Source organism: Coregonus clupeaformis, chromosome 10 (assembly GCF_020615455.1).
Source record: "Coregonus clupeaformis isolate EN_2021a chromosome 10, ASM2061545v1, whole genome shotgun sequence".
Lineage (NCBI taxonomy): Eukaryota > Metazoa > Chordata > Actinopteri > Salmoniformes > Salmonidae > Coregonus > Coregonus clupeaformis.
In genome coordinates this window covers 27,145,006-27,164,774 of record NC_059201.1, presented here as the reverse complement: position 1 = coordinate 27,164,774, position 19,769 = coordinate 27,145,006, and the positions used below count along the sequence as shown (strand labels likewise).

General features: G+C 44.1%; 3 protein-coding genes across 5 annotated transcripts in view; 1 reads left to right on the top strand and 2 right to left on the bottom strand.

Moving 5' to 3' along the window:
- Window positions 1-1,320: 1,320 nt before the first annotated feature.
- On the bottom strand, window positions 1,321-7,911 carry LOC121575845 (solute carrier family 2, facilitated glucose transporter member 9). Its single transcript, XM_045223261.1, has 12 exons — window positions 7,846-7,911; window positions 7,300-7,395; window positions 6,865-7,025; window positions 6,654-6,778; window positions 6,376-6,505; window positions 6,082-6,230; window positions 5,585-5,772; window positions 5,388-5,498; window positions 4,746-4,847; window positions 4,482-4,557; window positions 4,214-4,341; window positions 1,321-1,655 (listed from the first exon to the last, which is right to left on the bottom strand). The coding sequence occupies exons 1-12, from the start codon at window positions 7,867-7,869 to the stop codon at window positions 1,470-1,472; spliced, it is 1,476 nt and encodes a 491-aa protein (XP_045079196.1). The 5' UTR covers window positions 7,870-7,911; the 3' UTR covers window positions 1,321-1,469.
- Window positions 7,912-8,207: 296 nt separating this feature from the next.
- On the top strand, window positions 8,208-13,251 carry LOC121574953 (26S proteasome non-ATPase regulatory subunit 6). Of its 2 annotated transcripts, XM_045222929.1 has the most exons (8): window positions 8,211-8,490; window positions 10,705-10,910; window positions 11,186-11,331; window positions 11,586-11,805; window positions 12,098-12,206; window positions 12,400-12,568; window positions 12,786-12,863; window positions 12,952-13,251. In XM_045222929.1, exons 1-8 carry the CDS (start codon window positions 8,346-8,348, stop codon window positions 13,046-13,048), a joined length of 1,170 nt encoding a protein of 389 aa, XP_045078864.1. In that variant the 5' UTR covers window positions 8,211-8,345; the 3' UTR covers window positions 13,049-13,251. The 2 variants fall into 2 exon arrangements, with proteins under 2 accessions (XP_045078865.1, XP_045078864.1); XM_045222930.1 differs by lacking the exon at window positions 12,952-13,251 and having other exon boundaries at window positions 8,208-8,490; window positions 12,354-12,568.
- A 2,134-nt stretch (window positions 13,252-15,385) lies between these two features.
- Window positions 15,386-19,769, bottom strand: part of LOC121575836 (ataxin-7) — a 29,357-nt gene continuing 24,973 nt past the window's right edge. Inside the window, exons 9-13 of one of the 2 annotated variants that reach the window (XM_045222928.1) lie at window positions 19,376-19,644; window positions 19,089-19,287; window positions 18,690-18,811; window positions 16,648-17,704; window positions 15,386-16,435 (exon numbers count right to left, since the gene is read on the bottom strand). In XM_045222928.1, coding sequence (XP_045078863.1) covers window positions 16,418-16,435; window positions 16,648-17,704; window positions 18,690-18,811; window positions 19,089-19,287; window positions 19,376-19,644 — 1,665 coding nt within the window. In that variant the 3' untranslated portion in view covers window positions 15,386-16,417. The other variant, XM_045222927.1, reaches the window with a different exon arrangement.

Sequence of the window (19,769 nt, the reverse complement as noted above, 5' to 3'; positions counted from 1 at the left end):
ATCGATGGCAATTTGAATGCCTAGAGATACCGTGACGAGATCCTGAGGCCCATTGTCGTGCCATTCATCAGCCGCCATCACCTCATGTTTCAGCATGATAATGCATGGCCCAATGTTGCAAGGATCTGTACAAATTTTTTTTGAAGGTATCATTGACCAACAGATGCATATGTGTATTCCCAGTCATGTGAAATCCATAGATTAGGGCCTAATTTATTTATTTAATTTGACTGATTTTCTTATATGAACTGTAACTCAGTAAAATCTTTGAAATCATTACATGTTGCGTTTATATTTTTGTTCAGTATATTACAGTGCCACTGCGTCTGTGCTGTCATGCCTTGAATTAAAGATATTTTTCACAATGCAGATAAAATATGCCATCTGTTGAGAACATGGTGTCACTACAGCACAATAAATAATAAACCAATATGGCTTATCCCTAATGCTTAAATATGACAATATTGAGCGTTCATCTTCCCAAGATCAATCTATTATTATTCACAGTTTAGTTAACAGTTGAAATATACCACATTGCACTTGTAATGAATATTGTTTGGTCTAAGTCCAACCCTTTATTTGAAACATGCTCAGACTGAAATACCTACTATACTGTATGTGTCCATGATATTTACCTCAGAGTCAGCATTTTCCATTAAATAGTAAAAACAGCCCATTTGCCAGGCAGTGACCAGGCAGGCAGGTCTGTGAGGAGAGACGGTTAGGCGTCACTATGGTACCTCTAATTAATCCTCTAGTTAATCCCCTCTAGAGATAACGCACAACAGTGGGATGCCGATACACCATCTCACCCAGCCAAGATAATGTCAATCACTCCCCATCCCCGAATGGGAGCTGTGCACCTCGCGCGTTTAACTGCTAATGAAGACCCTGTGCCTGGCAGCCAGTGATAAGGGGGGGAGGAGGAGCCCCTCAAAAAGCCAGCAGGTCCAGGACCATACTGGAAAAGCCAATTCCATCAAAGACCCAGCCACATCATTATGGGAGCCAGTCCTCAAAGAGCCAGCTAAGAGGCTGTGGGAGTCCCCCACGTGGACCATGGGCATCAGTTAAGTGTACAGGGTTCTTACTAATGAGTCCGTAAGAAGTCAGATTTGGGGAGGATTTTATGTGGTGTATGAGATATGATGAAAGATAAAGAGTGCATTTTTGTCCTAGAAAATTCATAATATGAACCTTCTCAGGAAAACAGACCATCAGACCAGACCATATGGCTTGTAAACAAGGTTGGAAACAACACAAAAGTAAATGAAAGACTATTTGAAAAGTAATTTTATTATATTCAATAGGTCCCTAAAAGTCATTCAGATGCATAAAACTATTTTATATTGAATATGATATGGCTGTGAGTGCACATTGTATGAAGATATGATGGGCAATACTATAATACAAACTAAACAACTCAGACAGAGTAGGATAAATCTCAGTTAATTTGCTATCAACAGTTTTCATAACCTTGTCTCCAAGATCTTGTCATCTGAGAGGGGTTTTTCACACAGTGTGATGTTTTTAAACTCCTCTGAGATCTCCAGGAGGGTTTTCCCCTTGGTCTCCGGCAGGTAGAAGAAGATGTAGAGTGATGCCAACAGACACATGCAGGCGAACATCACAAAGCTGACCGATTTGAGCAGCTCCTGTGGTACAGAGAAGAGGCAGGCAGGTGAGTTCCTATAGTTACAATAACCAGGGGAACAACTTGGACAGTTGGCTGAGAGCCTGTGATTAAATAGTCCTGTCCTATTGTTCTACTCATGGCTATAGGAAACCTTTCTTGTTCAATTTTATATAATTCCACTTATGTCTAAATTAGAGCTCTGCTGTTTTACACAGACCGGCTGAGACAAAAGTAATACTGAGATGATAGAGAAAGGTTTTAATTGCAGAGTCTCAATGTAATGTTTAAAGTATGGAATAACTGTATTCCTGGTATCTCCGAGGTATCAAACTGTCATAGTGAAGAACAATGTGCTTTGTGCTCAGGAAATGTCATTGCATCTCAATTGGTAACTTTGAAAGAATTATAAAACTTTGCATGCGTTATAAAAAGCATTATAAACTGGGTGGTTTGAGCCCTGAATGCTGATTGACTGAAAGCTGTGGTATATCAGACCAAATATTTATTTTTACTGCTCTAATTACTTTGGTAACCAGTTTAAAATAGTAATAAGGCACCTCGGGGGGTTGTGATATATGACCTTCAGAAAGTATTCAGACCCCTTGACTTTATCCACATTTTGTTATGTTATAGCCTTATTCTAAAATTGATTACATTGTTTTTCTTCCTCATCAATCTACACACAATACCCCATAATGACAAAGCAAAAATACATTTTTAGAATTGTTATATTTAAAAAAATGAAATATCACATTTACATAAGTATTCAGACACTTTACTCAGTACTTTGTTGAACCACCTTAGGCAGCGATTACAGCCTCGAGTCTTCTTGGGTATGACACTACAAGCTTGGCACACCTGTATTTGGGGAGTTTCTCCCATTCTTCTCTGCAGATCCTCTCAAGCTCTGTCAGGTTGGATGGGGAGCGTTGCTGCACAGCTATTTTCAGGTCTCTCCAGAGATGTTCGATCGGGTTGAAGTCCGGGCTCTGGCTGGGCCACTCAAGGACATTCAGAGACTTGTTCCGAAGCCACTCCTGTGTTGTCTTGGCTGTGTGCTTAGGGTAGTTGTCTTGTTGGAAGGTGAACACTCGCCCCAGTCTGAGGTCCTGAGAACTCTGGAGCAGGTTTTCATCAAGGATCTCGCCGTACTTTGCTCCGTTCATCTTTGCCTCGATCCTGACTAGTCTCCCAGTCCCTGCCGCTGAAAAACATCCCCACAGCATGATGCTGCCACCATCATGCTTCACTGTAGGGATGGTGCCAGGTTTCCTCCAGACGTGACGATTGGCATTCAGGCCAAAGAGTTCAATCTTGGTTTCATCAGACCAGAGAATCTTGTTTCTCATGGTCTGAGAGTCTTTAGGTGCCTTTTGGCAAACTCCAAGCGGGCTGTCATGTGCCTTTTACTGAGGAGTGGCTTCCGTCTGGTCACTCTACCATAAAGGCCTGATTGGTGGAGTGCTGCAGAGATGGTTGTCCTTCTGGAAGGTTCTATCTCCACAGAGGAACTCTAGAGCTTTGTCAGAGTGACCTTCGGGTTCTTGGTCACCTCCCTGACCAAGACCCTTCTCCCCTGATTGCTCAGTTTGGCCGGGCGGCCAGCTCTAGGAAGAGTCTGGGTGGTTCCAAACTTCTTCCATTTAAGAATGATGGAGGCCACTGTGTTCTTGGGGACCTTCAATGCTGCAGACATTTTTTGGTACCCTTCCCCAGATCTGTGCCACGACACAATCCTGTCTCGGAGATCTACGGACAATTCATTTGACCTCATGGCTTGGTTTTTGCTCTGACATGCACTGTGCCTTTCCAAATCATGTCCAATCAATTGAATTTACCACAGGTGGACTCCAATCAAGCTGTAGAAACATCTCAAGGATGATCAATGGAAACAGGATGCATCTGAGCTCAATTTTTGAGTCTAATAGCAAAGGTTCTGAATACTTATGTAAATATGGTATTTCTGTTTTTTATATTTTTTAATAAATTAGCAAACATTTCTAGAAACCAGTTTTCACTTTGTCATTATGGGGTATTGTGTGTAGATTGCTAAGGATTTTTATTTATTTAATCCATTTTAGAATAAGGCTGTAACGTAACAAAATGTGCAAAAGTCAAGGGGTCTGAATACTTTCCGAAGGCACTGTACCACGGCTAAGGGCTGTATCCAGGCACTCCGAATTGCATCGTACATAAGAACTTTCCTTAGCCGTGGTATATTGGCCATATACCACACCCCCTCTGGCCTTATGGCTTAATTATAAACTGGGTGGTTCGAGCCATGAATGCTGATTGGCTGACAGCCGTGGTATGTCAGACCGTATACCACAGGTATGACAAAACCATTTATTTTGACTGCTCTAATTACGTTGGTAACCAGTTTATAATAGCAATAAGGCACCTCGGGGGTTTGTGGTATATGGCCAATATACTATGGCTAAGGGCTGTATCCAGGCACACCACTTTGCGTCGTGCATAAGAACAGCCCTTAGCTGTGGTATATTGGCCATATCCCACACCAACTCGTGCCTTATTGCTTAATTATACACTTAATTCCAAAATGGTCTATTGACTTACGATAAGAAAGGGGAAGACTAGTCCCAGCACAGCAAAGCCAAGCCAGCGAATGATCCCAGTGAAGACAAACGCTGCAGGCCGGCACGACTGGATAAAGATCTCATGTGTGAGAGACGGCAACACTCCAGCTAGGAATACCACAGGCAACAGGGAAGGACGCATCAGATCAATCATCATTGATGATCACAGCAATGTAATGTCAGTATTTTGTCTATACTTTGTTATAGTATTATTACTAACCCATACCGTAGTTTGATATTAAACATACCTGGTCCTCCTCCATAAAAAATGACAAAGAGGAATATCAAGCCAACAGTGCTGTATGGAACCCAGAAGCTGTAATCCTATAACAATATTGTTAGAACAGAATAAATTATATTTTATTGTATGTTTTACATGCACATGGAACTACCACAACTGTTGCTGGGATTTGGGACACATTATAATGTCATACACATCCATGTATCATCACTTAGGTCCTCTTACTGTATATTTGTCACAGTGCAGGAGAGTTGAAAGGTCACGGGCTCACCTTTAGATTGAGAGTGATGGTGATTAATATCATGATGGCAGACATGGCCCCAAAGCCCCCCCAGAGTAGCGCTCTCCTCCCCACACTCTCGATCAGCAGGCCCTGGGGATGAATGCACACAACAGAACTTATCCGGAACCTTCCCCATCCATCACTCCCTCCTTCCCGCAGCACAGGGGATGGCAGAGTCAGAGGAGCTCACACATGATTTATTGTTTAGGAGCTCAGGAGGGGCATTCACATCTTAGTGACAAATATGTTCAACCTGTAGCGGAGCTTCTGTACGGTAGGCACAGGGGGTGGATTCCTGCACGGGGACAGTGTTTCTTCCCCTATGGTCACTCTCCTACTGTTCACTGATTACTTTTGCTTATTAGTCCTTATCACGGTTGCCTAATGACCGCTTAACGAGTGACATTTTCACATTAATTAAAAAGGGCTCTACTTTAAACCTTTTTAGCCTAGGTACATAGTGACGACCATACATTGTAGAAGTTACAGAGTGTTATCGTAGTGTACCCCCTATAGTGTACCACCTATAGTGTAGCCCCTATAGTGTACCCCCTATAGTGTACCACCTACAGTGTAGCCCCTATAGTGTAGCCCCTATAGTGTAGCCCATGTTCCCCCAGCAGCACTCACACAGGTGATGGAGGTGAGGACCTCAGACACTCCAACGCCCAGAGTCACGTAGCGGATCATATCCAGAGGGATGCCTGCCTCCTTGAAGATGTCAAAGGAGAACACACTGATCTGAGGGTGAAGGGAAGAGGAGTAGGATGTAGAATGTACAGTTGTAGGTACAGTAGGAGATAAAGGACAGAGGGGGCTGTGCTTACTGCGGTGATGCCAGAGAACTGGATACAGCCGTACGCCACCACCATGGTGATGAGCTGCCATCGTACGCTCCTGTCTCTCAGCAGCTCCAGGAGACTCTTCGAGGCCTCGCCCTTTATGGCAGCCTGCTCCAACACCATCTCCGTCATCTCCAGCTTGTACTCACCCCCGCCCCACAGACTCTGCAGAGCTGGCACACCACACACACACACCAACACAGGGACAGATATTGTTTCTGAATAGGATACAACAAGTTAGTAAAATCTCTTCAGCTGTATAAACTTTGCACCCAGCTATACAGGCATTGGCCCATCTGTCAGCTATGTATAATAATACAGGTTTATGTATTTAGATGCAGTGTAATGTAGCACTGTACATCATGTCTACATTTGCACAGGACAGTACTCAATGTTCTGAGTATGATTGTTGCTACTTAGGATGGAAGCCCTTTGGACAGCAATAATTTCAATCTCGGTGACTATGAGGAAACACAAACTACCTTTTTTGCATGCCTCTGCATTGCCTTTTTCTATCAATGAGTATCTTGGGGCCTCAGGAAAGAAGGGCAGTGTTAGCAGCTGTACCACAGAGAAACATGTTGGAACACACAGTAGGATGTTCCAGCTATCCTCTCGGCCAAGAATCCCCCTGAGAAAGTTGAGACAAAGCATCACGTCAGAGCATATTCAGGATGTCTGATTTGGCACACATTGATAACCATAAGTTTAATGTGATACTTGGTGTTTTAGCCTTTTTTTTTGTGAAATGTTGAAATTCAAAATGAGCACTGTACCTTAGTCCAACAAATTGTCCTGACAGTTTACCAATGGAGACGAATGTAGCAGATGTTAGTGTTACCATGCCCCTTATCTTTTTGGGTGAACTCTCACCCAGGTATATTGCATGGATATTCGCTCCTAAACCTGAGATTCACAAACAAGAATAAAAAATCAATGCTATCAACACTGTAAGACATAAGGCCATTCCGTGATTCTATTTTACCATGGCTAAATTATCCATAGATTAAACTAATCTGCATGAAATTAAAGGTGCAATATTGCATAGGCCTACCTGCAGTGAATCCGTACAGAAACCGAGCGATCAGGATCATCTCAAAGGAGTTTGCCCCCCTACTGGTGAACATGATCAATGCAGCAACAATGCTGATCACATTGTTCCATATCATGGCTCTCTTTCTGAAAAAAAAATTAAAAAAGTTTGAATGAAAAAGTCTATTAAACTTAAATTGAGATAAATACAGATACAAATCAGTGCAACTCACCTGCCAAACCTCCCAGCAATGCACCTGACACTCATAGAGCCCAAGAGACCCCCCACAGCGTACATAGACACTATAGCTGACCAGAGGAGTTTGACTGTCGGTGCCGGTGGGGTTTCCTCATATCGCCCAATCCAACTGCTATTGATGAAGCTCCGGATGTACTGCAAGCAGACAGACATGGTTAAGGAAACAGACAGTCTACAAGCCTGGTGAAGTAGGCTAGGTGTTCATTTGAGCAGGATTGAATAAGCAGATTTAACTTGTGTGAGATGAAAACAAGATATTCATAAACCTTGAACACCATGTTATGTTTCCTAGGTATTTCTTGCCATGGGAAAAGTAGAGGGTCAATTCCACACTCATCCAAACATATTTAGTATCATGCTTTTTAATAAAAATGAGTGTGTGGAGAATCAATGTGCTGATGTCTCTTACTGGTGAAGGGGAACTGATGACAGTAACATGGAACCCATTTTGAAAAGATCCGCCAATACCCAAAATTATTATGAAGACTAGAGCATTACCACGGGTCTGGAATGGAGAACATAAACGGGGTAAACATTTTACAATGAAAGTTATAGGTCTACACATATTTAATGTCAATGAGGTATATAATCTCAATCAATAGTGGACGCTTTTTAAAAACATTGACACATAGAGAAGGCATGGATAGCCTACTATGTAACCTCTCTTCAACATTGCTTCTCTGCCCTGTTTAGCTGAGTCATTGTGCTTATAGATTTGTGTCTAATTTTTACCTATTGTCATTTTATAACCCTTTCATACAGCAATTAATTATGTTATAGCTATAAACGTGTTTGTAATAAGAAGCTAATTTCTTAATTTTTTTTAAACATTTTTCAACAGTTACATTTTTGCTTATGTTACCTTTGGATCAAATAACAGGAAACTGTAACTAATAATTACTCATTCAGATATGAAAAAAGTATATACTTTTTTCAATAATAAAAATGTGCCTACCAGGTGCCTCAGCAAAGTCTCCATTCTGTATATCTTGAGCGTTCCATGTAACACAGTTATGTCTACATGTCCACCTCACAATTGCTCTGTTAGACATTTTCAGGAATAAGATTAATCTTTTACATCTCAGAGGGAGTTTACCTTTCTGTCAACCACTGAGTCACTGACACAGTAGGCCTACTCGTCGCTGTAGAAAGTAAGAAAGCCTGTAAGCCATTTGGCAACATTTGTTTCATCTGAGTGAAATGTTGTGTACTTTGACGTGAGATAAATTGGCATACTTCGTGAGTTCGGCGGACATTTCCTTATTAGCCAGAGGAGGGCAGTACCATCTGATCTTGTCACCCCTGACGTTCTCTTCTCATCTCGTTGGCGCCGTAGCGGAAGGAGCATACCAGTGTTTTCCGTAGTCATCGTTAGCTAGCAGAAGATACCTTCCCCGACCGTTGTTGTCCCAGATAAAATATATCTGTTATTTAGCCAAGTTTATATTTGCCAAAATGCCGTTGGAAAATCTGGAAGAAGAGGGTCTGCCTAAAAACCCTGATCTTAGGATAGCACAGCTGAAATTTTTGCTCACGATGGATGGTCACCGACAAGATGTCAAAGTGAAAACCGAGCTCATGGACTCAATAAAAGAAAACAGTGAGTAGCTAACGTTAGCCAGAAAGTGCCGGTACTGGCAAAGTAGCAAGCTACTGGCTTCTGCCAAGCTAATAAACCGAAAATAGTAACGTTAGCCATATATTTCGTTTACAACATAACTACGTGGCCTAGCAAGTCATGCTAGCTAGCGTATCCTAGTCTAGCTTGAAAACCAGTGCTGAAATTGCTAACGTTAGCTAGCTACTGTAGTTAGCTAACTCGCCTAGCACATCTTTGTTGGTAGTAGCGAGTAGAGTAGACTTGCTAACTAACGCGTTAAGATGGATAGCTAACTAGGTACACTACTCTGAACAAAAATATAAACGCAACATGTAGTGTTGGTCCCATGTGTCATGAGCTGAAATAAAAGATCCCAAATTTTCAATATGCACAAAATGTGTTAATCTACAATGTTGTGCACACATGTATTTACATCCCTGTTACAGAGAATTTCTCCTTTGCCAAGATAATCCACCCACCTGACAGGTGTGGCATATCAAGAAGCTAATTAAACAGCATGATCATTACACAGGTGCACCTTGTGCTGGGTACAATAAAAGGCCACTCTAAAATGTGCAGTTTTGTCACACAACACAATCCTACAGATGTCTCAAGTTTTGAGGGAGCGTGCAATTGGCATACTGACTGCAGGAATGTCAACCAGAGCTGTTGCCAGAAAATTGAATGTTAATTTCTCAAGAGAATTTGGCAGTACGTCTAACCGGCCTCACAACTGCAGACCACGCCAGCCCAGGACCTCCCCATCCGGCTTCTTCACCTGCGGGATCGTCTGAGACCAGCCACCCTGACAGCTGATTAAACTTTGGGCTTGCACAACTGGTTAATTTCTGAACAAACTGTCAGAAACCGTCTCAGGGAAGCGCATCTGCGTGCTCGTTGTCCTCACCAGGGTCTTGACCTGACCACAGTTCGGCGTCGTAACCAACTTCAGTGGGCGAATGTTCACCTTCGATGGCCACTGGCAGGTTGGAGAAGTGTGCTCGTCACGGATGAATCCCTGTTTCAACTATACCGGGCAGATGACGTCATGTTGGCAAGTGGTTTGCTGATGTCAACGTTGTGAACAGAGTGCCCCATGGTGGGGTTATGGTATGGGCAGGCATAAGCTACGGACAATGAAGGCAATTTGAATGCACAGAGATACTGTGACGAGATCCTGAGGCCCATTGTCGTGCCATTCATCCTCCACCATCACCTCATGTTTCAGCATGATAATGCACGGCCACATGTCGCAAGGATCTGTACACAATTCCTGGAAGCTGAAAATGTCCCAGTTCTTCCATGGCCTGCATACTCACCAGACATGTCACCACCCATTGAGCATGTTTGGGATGCTCTGGGTCGACGTGTACGACAGCGTGTTCCAGTTCCTGCCAATATCCAGCAACTTGTCACACTCCTCCTCAATGGCGGTGCAAACATTCCATGAGGCATTTGCATGAGGCAAATGGTGGTCATTCCCAATCCATAGATTAGGGCCTAATGAATTTCTTTCAATTGACTAATTTCCTTATGTATTGTAACTCAGTAAAATCTTTGTAATTGTTGCATATTGCATTTAATATTTTTGTTCAGTGTAGTTAGCATCACTGTCAGACATAAACCTTGCCAGAAGATACCGAACCTACCGTTACGTTTGTTTACACTGAGCTGCACTGGGGTCGGAACGCAATAATTTTTACATTAAGACACCGTGGAGCCAGCACGAGATATGGGTCGTAAAACATACCTCAATGGCGGGATGGGATATGCCACTGTACTTCAGATTTTACCTTTATCCACACTGCTCCATTAAGAAGATTGAAATACTGATAGTTTTCCAGGAAAACTGCAATTTTTGCCCTCATGCTAGCTAGCAGTATGGAGTACAGTGGCATATCACATCCCGGCATTGAGGTATGTTTTCCGACCCATGATTGCGTTCCGACCCCAGTGCAGCTCAGTGTAAACAAGCTAACGGTAGGGTCGGTATCTTCTGGCAAACATAAACCTATCCATATCAAACTGCTACTTAGTCAGTTAGCTAGTAGCTAACTAGTTAGATACTCAATAAATGAAATTAGCTAGCTAACCAGACACATATTGAAGAAAAATTGCTAGCTAGCTAGAATGTTGCCAAAGGTTACAACTGTCAAGTTGAAGCTAGCTAGCTAGTCACTAATGTGGTAGCTGACGAATTGTCTCTTGTTACAGATATGGCACCTTACTACGAGAGCCTGTGTAAAGACCTGAAGTGGCAGCTTGACACAGACCTGCTGATTAAGATGAAGAAGGCCAACGAGGACGAGCTGAAACGCCTGGATGACGTCCTGGAAGATGCCGAGAAGAACCTTGGGGAGAGTGAAATTCGAGATGCAATGATGGCTAGAGCTGAATATCTCATCAGAATTGGGAATAAGGTGCTTTTGCATTCATAAGCTGTTAGATTCAGAGCAGAGGCCAATGAATCAGAAGTCATGTTAAATGTTATCAGTCGTAGTGCCATGGTTGGACGGTGGACCTTATACAATATACACACAGTATCACACTATACATACACAGTAACTGCAAGAATCTGCCCCAGAAAACCCCATTCCGACTTAGCCATGCATGTAGGTCATTAGCTTCACCAAATAACCCATGAACTTCACATCACCCGTATCATATGTGTTTTCCTTGCTGTGTAATTCCACAGGAGGAAGCGTTGACTGCCTTCAGAAAGACCTTTGATAAGACTGTGGCCCTGGGACATCGACTAGACATTGTGTTCTACCTGCTAAGGATTGGACTGTTCTACATGGACAGTGACCTCATCACGCGTAACACTGAGAAAGCCAAAAGGTAGTTTGGCTAAAAGGCACTGCTTCTCTCTGCATTCAATACTCTATGATGACATGCCATTAAATGCCTTCACTAACTATTTAAAGTCTCATATTTGTGGTAACTGGCACGGTTTCGATTTCATAGCAGCCAGCAACATTTTGCCCGCCATGCCATTGTATTGACTCTTATTTATTGTAAGCCGTTGTTTTTCTATATTCTCGTATTTTGTAAGCATCATCATTTCAATGTTCTACTTGTTTGTGTCTGCACAGCCTTATTGAGGAGGGGGGTGACTGGGACAGGAGGAACCGTCTCAAGGTGTACCAGGGCTTGTACTGTGTGGCCATCCGCGACTTTAAACAGGCTGCTGAGCTCTTCCTGGACACAGTGTCCACCTTCACCTCCTACGAGCTCATGGACTACAAGACCTTTGTCACATACACCGTCTACGTCTGCATGATTGCCCAGAAGAGGCCCGACCTCAGAGAAAAGGTTGGTAGCAGGAGAGGAAGATTCTGGAGCCACGTGGTGTTGTCGTCAACAGGGCATTCATGTGCTTACGTAATTCTAGAGTTGGTAGTTTTGCAGACTTTGTACTTACCCTGACAGACGCTAAGACACGTATGGTTGCAGAGAAACAGAATTTGTTTAGACAATACTTTCTACATGTCAGAACATGTACATTTAAACTTGTTTTGACAAGTGAGGACACATGTTTTATACAGCTGGCAGATTTCCAGTTCTGTCATGACTATCTCCTGTTGACTGTGTTGTTCTCCCTCAGGTGATAAAGGGAGCAGAGATCCTGGAGGTGCTGCACAGTCTCCCTGCTGTCCGCCAGTACCTCTTCTCACTCTATGAGTGTCGCTATTCCGTTTTCTTCCAGTCACTGGGTGAGACACCCCTTTTGCTCTCCCCTCATTTAGTCTTGTAAAAAGTAAAGCTGAAGAATGAATGTCCGCAGCCAGTGAGTGCACATCCATGTTTCACTATCCCCCATTCCTTATTTGTAAACCAGTTTCTCTGTCCCCTCTTTGCAGCCACAGTGGAGCATTGTAAACCAGTTTCTCTGTCCCCTCTTTGCAGCCACAGTGGAGCAGGATATGAAGAAGGACTGGCTGTTTGCCCCTCATTACCGTTACTATGTGAGGGAGATGCGTATCCATGCCTACAGCCAGCTCCTGGAGTCCTACCGCTCACTCACCCTGGGCTACATGGCTGAGGCCTTTGGAGTCAGCACAGAGTTCATTGACCAGTGAGTCTCACGTCTAACTCTTGTTCCATACCCACAATGCCGATTAGTGCTCCATTGTCTTTCGTCAGACAGCGAGACGACTTCATCTGCACTGATGGTTGACGACTGCGAGTCGTGTAGGAATGTCGCCACCTTTCAGAAGACAATTGGTGCGCTTGATTTCACCGCTACAGAAAAGGTACTGTGATAACTTAATTAGTTTTTCCTTCGCTCTCAGGGAACTCTCACGATTCATAGCTGCTGGTCGCCTCCATTGCAAAATCGACAAAGTAAACGAGATTGTGGAAACAAACAGGTAAGAATTACATTCCCACATACATGTAAAACAATTGGTTTCTTTATTCGAAGTGGCAGAGCTCAGTGTTGTATTTTCTTTCCTCCAGACCTGATAGTAAGAACTGGCAGTACCAGGAGACCATCAAGAAAGGGGACCTGCTGCTCAACCGTGTCCAGAAGCTGTCTCGAGTTATCAACATGTAAAATGGATGGCAGTGTTACCATTGTTCTTTGGGTGGGAGAGCTGGATTTTTCTGTTGTACCAGTATCCAAACCAATAGTTTGTCTGAAGAAGTGACCCTTATATTGTGTATATACAATTCTTTTCGGTGACTTCGGTTTCCTTTGATACAGACTTGAATGAAAGAGTTAACGATTTTACAGAAATAAAATCAGTAAAGAAGCGGCGCAAGTTTCTGTTTAAATAGCTGTATAAATAATTTTTTATTTACAGAAACCTGTTACAAAACAAATAGAATATACAATCTTTTCTTTAAATATTAAGTAAATCTAACCTACAATGTTTGTTCATGAATTACATAGCAGCCAATACACAAGTCCAGCTGATCAAATGATTCTGATAATGTATACAAAAAAAAAACTACACGCTCTTACGTACTGAGGATATTTTCCTTCCACAAGCTGTGTTGTCTCACTTTCACATTCCAAGTCTGTGGTACTTGACAAAAACATCTTTGCAAAGTTTCCATCACATAAAAACAAGGTTAGCGTTTTCAGTGGAGGTTGAGGGTAAACAAAACACTTTACTGAACCTGTTACAAGCAATTCATAACCGACCAGGGAGCTTAAACACCCCCTGGTCTGCACCAATTTCAGACGTCTCATCTGGAAAACGTTGATAAATCAGAAGGACAAAACTTAAGTGTTTCATACCAGCTAGCTGACAAGGTTTTTTTCTTTATTTTACCACATTTAGGGTTCATAGGCAGATTTTAAAAGCTAGCTCCTAAAACACAACAGTCAAGGTAAAACAAATTAAAAAAGCTCTGTCCTCAAGCAGTCAGTGTGAAACAAATTCAGGCACTTTCTTATTTCAACATTTTGAAAAGCTGCAAACTAAGAATTTCCTTAATGCTGTGCTTCAAATTATGTTTGGCAACAATGACGCAAGCAGATGCACTGTTTGAAGTGTTCCATCTACATTGCTTTAAATGATTGCTTAAGTCCCTTCAGCCTTAAAGGAAAGTGTTTCAATGATGAAATGTTATTAGGTCTACATCTACAGAGGCTGTGTTTACACAGGCAGCCCAATTGGTTTTTTTCCACTAATTGGTCTTTTGACTAGATCGGCTGAAAAATATCTGATGTGAAAATATATGTGATTGGTCAAAAGATCAATTATTGGGGGAAAAAGATCAGAATTGGGCTGCCTGTGCGAATGCAGCCAAAGTAAATGAGTGAATCCATGGAAATCGCTTAGACAACGGGCACAGCTTTCAGCCTGCGGGGCATTTCGGAATCAGGCTATTTGGGTCACAAAATGATCATTTCTTTTTTTGATTCAGAGGCAACTTGAAAATAGTAAAGAGCACAAGTGACACCTTGGAGAGTTAAAACAAAAAGCATTGTCTATCACACAAACACATGCTACAGTGGAAACACCACCTTTTAATGGATCCCAGTACATGATTCATGAGATGCTTCAACCTCTAGTTATAGGCCTATTGCATTATAGACTTGGCAGTGAACCACTTCAAATAAGTTATGTTCTTAAACTTATTTAAATTCCTAAATAAATAATCTTAATTGTACCAAAAAATTGTGTAAGAAAATGCCTGTGCAAAAATACATATTTCAATATGTACAATTCGTTAACAAAATATGTATTCTGAAATTGGGATACTTCGATGTTTGTTCAATACATACAAGAAAAAGTGAAAGTAAGAAAAAACACAACTTCTCAAATACTATCGCTGCCTGACATCAGTGGAGTTTACGAAATGTACAGAGTTACAAAAAAGTAATAACTTACTCTGAAGCCATCTCCATGAATCTCGCACCCCCCAAAAAACACAACTTGCTCCCAAAGAGCATCATCTCAGAGACAGAGGGAAGTATTGCCAGTTTAAGACTTCATGCTTGACGAAGGACATACAAGTGTGATGTCAGTCATTACAAACCCCTCTACTCACAAACATGGTATTGTGACATTACTGAAGGTACCGGTATGGAAACTAATAGCCATAGCTGGGATAGTGGTTACAAACTATGGTGGGAGAAACAGATGGCTGCCTTTGGCTAGAGTTTGGGGCAAATAAGCACAACTTAAATGTCCTAAAGCAAGTAGTGGGTCTGTATTTGTTTAGTGCTGTTCACAGTTAGGGCTAGGTCTACTGTGGCTGTTCATTAGTCAAATTAAAATATTGTAGGAATTACAACAGAGCTTGGGACTATAAGGTTCTCTGAATTTTTGTCAATTTAGTTATTGACATAGCCTTGTTCTGTTCAATGTTCTACCTATATAGTACTCTAAATTTCAAAATAATACAATATAAAAACTGCTGACACCATTCAAACCAATGAGGGTTCAGAACTTTAAAGCCAATTATCTCAATCATCTTTTTGCAGATAGAACCTTATAGTCCCAAGCTCTCGACTTGTCTTTCAAGAGCAGTAGTCCCTCTTTCACAACCATTCAATCAAATTGTCACATCAAGCATACTTTTTCACATATGCATGCACAATTGACCATTTCCACATAGACTTTTGTAGTTAAATTCAGTGAAAACATGATAAGAAATAAAAAAGTAACACTTGCATAATTGTTTGGGTCATGTATGGAACTCATAGAATTGACTGGATCTGCTCCTCATGTCGTTCATCTCTGGCTACTGTACATAACATGGCGGTATGTACGCACACGCCACAATGATTAAAACCAACCGACAAAATGTAGTGAAAGGATCAAAACAAACAAAAACAATGTGATTGTGTTTGAAGTTTTGTAACTAACAGTTTTTCCTCTTCCTGCCCGCTCCGTTCAAGGCTTCTGAGTTCAGGCGTGCAGGTGTAATTTTGAATTTCCAGTAGTCCAGTAGAATCTGACGTGACAAAGTCATATACACACACACACACACACACACACGGAAGAGATCGTCAGAAACCAACAGATTGCGGCTTGTTGGCTCTCCAGTCACTCCCAGCGGCTCTGCATCATGATAGAGGTGCCATGGCTGTTGTGCCAGCCCTTCACCCTCCCTCCGTATCTCTGGAACTTCAACATGAGGTCAAAGGGCAGGAAGGCTGCAACTCCCTCCTCTCCTCCCCATAGGAAGACCTACCTCAGGACAACACTGACAGACAGGGTGCCAGGTGTGACCCACCCCAGGTGCTAACGCCTGCCACCTCCACACGGCACCCACACATGGCTTTAGGAGAAATAGTTCCACTATAGACAACAACATCACGGGGTTGTCCAGATCACATCCACCCTGAGGATCGTGGGAAGCTGAGAGTAAGGCATTAGAAGGCCTCGTGCAGTCCAGAGCAGTGTACAGGTTACACCCTTATCATCCGCCCCTAAGTTCCATACAGAGGACCCAGCCACCGCTGTCAGGGGCGGGCCTTTGGCTGAGGGGAGAAAGAGAGTGGCAAGGTTTTTAAATGATAGATTACATTGGAGATTTTTAGTTTATGTTTTGTCTAATGTCAATATATGTACATATGTTGAAGTCAAATAAGTCCTGACTGCAAAGTGAATTTCCCAACAGATAAAGAGATAAACTGGGTGATGATAGGGAGCGTTAGCAGCCAGTGTGTGAGGCTGTGGGGGTCCAACCCACCTGATGGATGAGGGAGTTGTTGGGGAGCCCTTGGGCTCCTGGGATTGTGCGTCCATGTTTGCCGTGGATGTTGTTGATGGCTGGAGACTTGGCCACTTTGGGCCTGCCCGGCCCACCTCCACTGTTGATGGAGCTGGCAGCGGGGGAGCCCTTGCGTTTCTTCCCCTCCAGGCGGCCATCAGTGTGGGCATGGCTGAAGCTGCTGTGGTGCTCTGAGGCCTGGTGGACAAAGGGACCCAGGGAGAGGGTGGAGTCACTGCTGTTCATCACCACACTCATCCTCTTGATGGACTCGGCTGGGCTGCCCGAGGGGGGGCCTCTGACCCCAGGCCCCGACACTCCCGCTGGCCCCGAGGGCTCTGCCTTCAAACTGAGGGAGTTGGTCCTGGCGTTGGGGCCACAGTTAAGTCCCACACTGTGGAGGCCGCTGTGAGACGAGGAGGAGGGGACTAGCGAGGCGTGGTGGGACGTGCTTCCTGAGCTGCCGCTGTTCACCATGCAGTTCTTCTTGAAGGAGGAAGGGGTGGGGTTGGAGGAGGAAGAGGACTCTGAGGAGTAGGTGGTAGCGTGAGACGATGTGAGGAGGGAGCTGTTCTTCTTCTTCTTCCCCGAGCTGAGGCTAGTGCTGCTGCTGCCTCCAATGCTGCCCCCACTGGTGGAGTTGGTTATGGCGGCTGTGGAAGAAGACTCCCGGGGTCTGAAGGACTTGCCGCTGGATCTGGACTTGAGTGGTCGTCCTGAAGCCAGGGTGGGGACCGAGGAGTGGGCTGAAGGCATCTGGGGCGACGAAGACACTTGTCTGGCCTGTGCTGCGCTGCAGGCAGGGTGGTTGGCCGTGCCATGGGGGGAGGCACGGGCATTTAAGGTGGTCCCGTACGAGAGAACAGACTTGCTGTCGTAGGACTGAGTGTGGGGGGGCGGAGGGGGTGCAGAGGAGGGGCTGAGGAAGTCTGAGGCAGGGGCGCTACCGTGGGATGAGGACAGGGAGTTTGTGCTTGTCCTGTGGGCCGGAGCAGAGGAAGAAGAGGAGGAGTTCTCCAAGGCCAAAGGGATTTTCCTATAACACAAACAGACCACCATGAGCATCCCCATCAGTAACATTTACACATACAGAAGTGTCAGCACAGGACAGTCCTGGATAGAAACTGGAACTGCTTTACACATAGAGAGGAGTCAGCACAGGACAGTCCTGGATAGAAACTGGAACTGCTTTACACAGAGAGGAGTCAGCACAGGACAGTCCTGGATAGAAACTGGAACTGCTTTACACAGAGAGGAGTCAGCACAGGACAGTCCTGGATAGAAACTGGAACTGCTTTACACACACAGAGAGGAGTCAGCACAGGACAGTCCTGGATAGAAACTGGAACTGCTTTATACATAGAGAGGAGTTAGCACAGGACAGTCCTGGATAGAAACTGGAACTGCTTTACACAGAGAGGAGTCAGCACAGGACAGTCCTGGATAGAAACTGGAACTGCTTTACACAGAGAGGAGTCAGCACAGGACAGTCCTGGATAGAAACTGGAACTGCTTTACACAGAGAGGAGTCAGCACAGGACAGTCCTGGAGAGACACAGGGTATAATACAAAGCAGGATCAATGAGTTAGCCAGCTAACTTGCCTAAATGTTCTGAAATATCTTTCAAACAAATAAAAGTTAAGCTTGAAATGGGCATGTTCTCATTGACTCAACAACCAAAAACAAATATCTAAGTTCAGCTTACTTAATGAACCAGAAAATCAATAGTTATTTATGTTTGTTCATCAAAGTTAGCTGGCTAACTCATTGATCCTGCTTTGTAGTATACCCCTCTGTTGTCCCAGGTCTGAATCAGTCCCTAATTAGGAGAGGATGAAAATCAGAAGTGTTCTGGCCCTCCAGGAATGGAGATAAATAGCCTAATGGTGTCCCATTTAGCACTAGATCTCCCTTCACCACCCTGCAACACTATTGCTCCCTGCCTCAGTGATTTTGTAATAGGTTTGTGAATTAGGTAGGTATTATGGAACTCTGGTCTAATGAATGTACACAGACTTACTTCCACATCTGAGTATTGACGTGCTTGTCCATCATGGCAGTAAGAGCACATCGCATTCGATCCCAGCGCCGGTCAAACGAGTAGCAGCTACTCCCAAACAGTCGACTTCCAAAGGTACAGTACTGATCAGCAGGGAGGGAAACTGTTAACACAATGACACACTAACAAGCCAAAACACACACACACACACACACACACACACACTGCACGGTACAAGCTGCCACTCAATGGAGGTTGGTACTGTTTATAGGGCCCATAAAAACAGGTTGAAGACTGATTATTCGCGCATCTGGCTATGCTGTTGTTTCATTGTTGCTGTGATGTGAATTTAAGGGCTCAATAAATGTAGAGCATATTCCTGTAAGAGTCAAATATAAAGTGAACTTGTGGTGGACTTACAGCTGCCGGCCGTGGTTGGTAACCTGAATAGTGACAGTCCAGTTTGTCTGTGCCTTCCTCCCTTTCCTCATTCTCCCCCTCGTCACTGGACAGGCGGGAGACCCCGTCGGGGGTGGGCGTAGAGTGGTGGGGCGACTCGTGGACCGACGAGGGGTCTCCCGGGGTACCCCCACCTCCGTGAGAGATACTGCTGTTCAGTCTGAGAGCAGTGGAAACACAGTGATTTAGGAACACACATCAGGGATGCAGGTACTGGCTGTACCCAGGAAGAGCACAGAGTGACTCACCGTGGAAGACCAGGATTTTGAGGTTTTGGTTTGCCGAGCGCCAAAGGCTTGGTGGCGTCGGCAGCTCCGTTGCCTTGAGCGACCTGGTGGGTGTCGTGGTGGGGGATGAGTCGTGAGGGGGAGGGGTGGGGGTCCCTGAGAGGGGGGATCTGCTGGGGGTGGGGGTGTTGCAGGTCCCGTTCCCGCGCTTTGCTCTTGTGCTCGGCCAACAATGTGTCAAATCGCTTCCTCCGGCCCAGCACTGCCCTCCGCTGGCTTAGGGAATGTGTCTGAGGGAGGGAGAAGGCCAAAGGGTATGTTAGGTCAGGATGAGCTGCACACAGAGTCTGGAGGCTGCTTAAAGACCTAGGAAATGTGACAAGGAATATTTCCTAACCACACAGAACAGAAAGAA